General features: G+C 45.1%; 1 protein-coding gene across 2 annotated transcripts in view; it reads left to right on the top strand.

Annotated features, from left to right (window-relative positions):
- LOC125039458 (monocarboxylate transporter 12-like) overlaps positions 1-5000 on the top strand; it is a 65087-nt gene that overhangs the window by 34195 nt on the left and 25892 nt on the right. The window contains exon 1 of one of the 2 annotated variants that reach the window (XM_047633411.1): positions 763-869. The exons of the other annotated variant lie outside the window; for it this stretch is intronic. Coding sequence (XP_047489367.1) covers positions 866-869 — 4 coding nt within the window. The 5' untranslated portion in view covers positions 763-865. Of the gene's footprint in view, positions 1-762; positions 870-5000 lie in introns of those variants that run through there. 2 annotated transcript variants of the gene reach the window in all.

The following is a 5000-nucleotide window of genomic DNA, read 5'->3' as shown; positions in this document are numbered from 1 at the left end:
CTGGTCCTGTAGATTCTTACTTTATTACCTCTTAGCGTGACACGTGTATACCGTCCTGGTCTACAAAACCTGGCCATTAAACAGGATTAGACAAAGTAATCGATCATTATAATTATTTGTGTGTGTGTGTGTGTGTGTGTGTGTGTGTGTGTGTGTGTGTGTGTGTGTGTGTGTGTGTGTGTGTGTGTGTTTGTATGTGTGTATGTATGTATGTATATCACACACCACTGCCCATCAGAACAGCGAAAGAGGGTCCAACAAACCTAAATAGGCCCTGATAGGAGAGAGCAGAGGTAGCTGAAGGACTAAAAGTTTTTATTGTTACGTCTTACAGCACTGAGACACACCACTCAGCAAGTCATTCCAAAGTTACATTCACAAAGCCTCTCTAGCATTGGCCTGGCCTGCATCACCGAACTGCCATGACACTCTTATCACTCGCCTTTCATTTCAATCAGTGCCTGTTATAGCGTTTGCATTCAGGAAAACACGCGAATATACCGAAGGCCTATTCGCTAAATTCAGGGCATTCAGCGAAAAGGCCTTCGGCATGTTCGTGTTATCTTGTTCTTCCCTTCGCTGTCCTATTTGTAGTGTGTTCATTATGAATCCCATGTCTTCAGAATCACTCGCAGCTGAGGTGTAAGCATCATCGATTCATCTCCATAGGCCTAACTGCTCCCGTTCCTTCTCCTTTTTTCTTCGCAGTAGGTTCTAGAGGAGGCTGGGGGCTGGAGGAGAGGGTTAAGACTACCGACCGATAGGCCTTACTTACGCGTGGCTGGTGGTAACTAGGGGAAGAGCTGATTTCTTTGCTTTGTGCGCAAACCGTGGGCATACCATACTCATCATTATTATCATTATTATGGGTTAGTGTTACAATTCGTTTTCGTTTCGGAGTTATTCTCTTTCGTAATGTTAGTTTACGTTCCAAATGAGCTTGAAGGTAGATACAGTGAAATAGTTCTTATTTGTATGTGTATTTGTTTTAGTTCTTATTTGTATGTATATTAGTTTATATTTTACGTTATTTTCACTATCTCGGGTTTGAATAATCCACGGCTAGCGAAGGTTTGGCCGGAAATGAGGGATAGTTTTTAAGGATTTCATTGAAAGACTAGATTGTCTTTAAGATTACCTCCGTGCTGGCTACAACACTTTTTCTTCTGCTTCTCCTCCTCCTCTTCCTTCCTCCTGATAGTTCCGTCCGGTTTATTACCATACCGGACTCGTGGGTACAGATTTAATAGGCGGGCCTTTTTCAGCCGATGCAAAGCGACTTTTACAGCTGCGTGATTTCGACGCTATAAAAATGACAGGCAAAAAGTAGACTGATAGAAGGCTGGTAGCTGCTTTTACCCCCCCCCCCCCCTTCCCCCATCCCCCACCCCCCCGCGGACAAATAGGTTAAGTGTGTCAACAATATGTAACGTCTCGGCATGAGAGTTGTTTTTTTGTCATAGCTTCTCCATTTTTTGTTTTGTTTTGTCTTATACTTTGTCTTCTCCCGTCCTGCTCTTTTTCTTTTTCTTTTTTCTTCTGCGCCTCTTCTTTTCTTTTCGTCCTCTTTGTTTCATCTCTTCTTCCTCCTCCTCCTTCACCCTTTTCCATCTTCATCATTTTCTTTTTTTTTTTTCTTATTTCTTCTTCCTCCTCCTCCTCCTCCTCCTCCTCCTCCTCCTCCTCCTCCTCCTCCTCCTCCTCCTCCCCCCTCCCCTCCTCCTCCTCCACCTTATTTCATTGGGCAACCGTTGTTTCTTGCTTCACTGTCTCCTCGTTTACCTTGCAATCTCGCCTGTAAATCTCCTCCCTGTCCAGCCTCTCGCCGGTCTCGAAACCTCCGTGTCACGTTTTCCCATTAGAAATTCAGATTCATGCACGGATATTATCGTTCTATTCAACTTTAACACTATTCGGTGTCATTAGCCTTTCCACACAATTGCCACGCCGGTGCAGATTCACCACATTACCGCACCGCTGCATGACCGCATTATCATTGTACTACGTGACTCTACGTGGCTACAACCCTATTGAAATGCGCTTTCGTATTACGACGCTGCGTTACCACTTATTTTAGCACTCCACATTAGACTACCATATCGCCACACCAGCACACTACCACACCGCTACAACACCACTCTACCACGTCGCCACAGTGCCTAACTACCACCTTACCACACACTACTACTCCCCCTCAATAACAACCACACTACCACACCACCTCAGTCAGTAACAACCACACTACCACACTACCTCAGTCAGTAACAACCACACTACCACACCACCTCAGTCAGTAACAACCACACTACCACACCACCTCAGTCAGTAACAACCACACTGCCACACCACCTCAGTCAGTAACAACCACACTACCACACCACCTCAGTCAGTAACAACACACACTACCACACCACCTCAGTCAGTAACAACCACACTGCCACACCACCTCAGTCAGTAACAACCACACTGCCACGTTGCCAAGCTGACAACATCAGATAACCCTTGCTTGTGGCTGGGGGAGGTGGCCACAGCTAGTATTACCATGGCGTGTATCACAGAATGCAGTTTAGACTCTCCTGATCTCATTGGTTTGATCCAGTTAATTCTATTTTGATACTGTGGGGGAGATGGAGAGACGAAGAATAAAGGAGGGAGTTGATGGAGGGATAGGATGCGTAGGTAAGATAATGAGTATGGAATATGTGAGAAGGACAGACGATTAGGGAAGAGAGAAGAGCGAATAACCGTCTGGTGTGTGTGTGTGTGTGTGTGTGTGTGTGTGTGTGTGTGTGTGTGTGTGTGTGTGTGAGTATGTATGTGTGTGTATGTGTGTGTGTTTGTGTGTGTGTATGTGTGTGTGTGTGTGTATGTGTGTGTGTGTGTGTGTGTGTGTGTGTGTGTGTGTGTGTGTGTGTGTGTGTGTGTGTGTGTTTTACTGATACAGGCTTCCAAGAAGACAAACTTTCGTCTAATATATTTCAGAATGTAGCTTAAACTCTCCTTCTCCGTATCCCTCTTAAGTTTTTGGAAAAAGGAAGGAAATTGAGATACAAAGATTGTGATAGAGAGGGGGGGGGGATAGAGGGATGGAGTAGCCCCCCCCCCCACCCACGCCAGTAAAGAAAGGTAGAGATGTACGGATTTGAGGGAAAACAGGCGTGATGAGGCGAGGACAAAGCAAGGTAAACGATAAAGAAAAGAAAGTGATACTAAAAAAAAAAAAAAAAAAAAAAAAAAAAAAGGCAAATGAGAAAATAGATAAATTAATGAAGTAATCAAGTAAGTAAATAATTAAGTAATTAATGAGTAAGTACCATTAAAGAACACCATGAAAGAAAGGGAATAACTAGCACAATGCGAAGATGAGATAACGGGAAAGAGGGATGAGGCAAGAACAAAACTCAGTGGAAAACGGAGAACACTGCAAGCTCCGGCATCGTGGGTGGTTGCTCCATCCTGCTTCGGTGAGTCATTCGTTTCGTGGAAGTTTTCGAGTTACTTCACAAAACGCCCTTTTCGCAGAACTCTACGGAGCCACACGCCAGGCTTCACTTACGTTCGTGGTTGACATTCCCGTTGGCTAAGATTTGCAAGTTCTGTGAAAGACTCGGTTTTTTTCCCGTTAGTCTTCAGTTACGAGGACGTACAGCGGGGTCGGTGTAGTGATTTGGTGGCCCAGTGCCGATGTAGGCCTAACCTGCCCCGACATTATCGAGGTAAAGTTCTATTTCTGGGAAGATGGTTGACGAAACGATAATCATCGTGTTAGAATTTCGACTTTACTGACTTTCTCTATTTATACATTCTCTCTCTCTCTCTCTCATGTGTGTGTGTGTATATATATAATTAAACTGCATTGTAATATCGAGGGGATTGCTCAACGGTCCACTTAACACAAAATGTTAGCCTCGCGCAATGCGTGCGCCTGACGGCCTGGCAGCCACCCGCAGATATTCCGGCTCAATATCTACCGCACGCGACGCTTCAATGGCCCTCAGCCGGTACTGTCTACTGCATATTGATTTGTCTCGCGTGAGGTTAGGATGGTTGAATGGAAAGTGCTATTTGCGTCTTTATATGGCTGTTTCTGCCTGTCTCCTCTGTTCTGTCTTTGTCTATTTCTCTCTTTGTCTATTTCTCTCTCTCTCCCCCTCTCTCTCTCTCTCTCTCTCTCTCTCTCTCTCTCTCTCTCTCTCTCTCTCTCTCTCTCTCTCTCTCTCTCTCTCTCTCTCTCTCTCTCTCTCTAACTCCCTCTAACTCTTTCTTTCTTTCTTTCTTTCTTTCTTTCTTTCTTTTCCCTCTCTTTCTCCTTCCCTTCCTTCTTTCCCTCCTTCTCCTTTTCTCTCTCCCTTGTCCTCTTCCACTGCCGCTCCCTGCCACGCAAAACGCCCAGCCTGTGTTTAACTAAGGCTCCAGCGTCAAACTGACCGTCGCGCGCTCGCCCTCCCGTCGCGTCTGTGACACCCACACATTCCAATGCAGTCGGGAGGGGGGGGAGGGGGTAGGAGAAGGGGTAGGGGTTGGTCGAAGGTGGGAGGTGAGAGGGGAAGGGGGTACCTTGCTCATGGATAAATGGTCGTGCAGGTTCGTTTGTTTGTTTGTTTGTTTGTTATGTTTATTCACGCACAGGATACTTACGGATGTTCATGCAGACCAGTAGTTCACAACCCCATGGTCCCGTTCAGTGACTGCCATCTTTTCAGATTCGGTTATTACTAGTTTTGAATATTGTAATTGGCGCCATTAGTGATGGGACAAGAACGAGAGATATGTAGGTACTATAGGTAAGATAAATTTCAGACGTCGTCATAATTATCATATTGGTGACCCAGATATATACAGGCGGACAGGCAAGAGGCGGAGAGTATAGGCAGACAGACAAATAGACGAATAAACACACCTGATTTCCTTAGAGCAAGACAATACCCAAGTTTTCTAATCAAGAAAATACTTTCTTTTTCTTTTTCTTTTATTTTTTTTTACATCCCGACCCACACACA

Source organism: Penaeus chinensis, chromosome 27, assembly GCF_019202785.1.
Source record: "Penaeus chinensis breed Huanghai No. 1 chromosome 27, ASM1920278v2, whole genome shotgun sequence".
NCBI classification, from domain to species: domain Eukaryota; kingdom Metazoa; phylum Arthropoda; class Malacostraca; order Decapoda; family Penaeidae; genus Penaeus; species Penaeus chinensis.
This window is presented reverse-complemented; position numbering and strand designations above follow the sequence as displayed.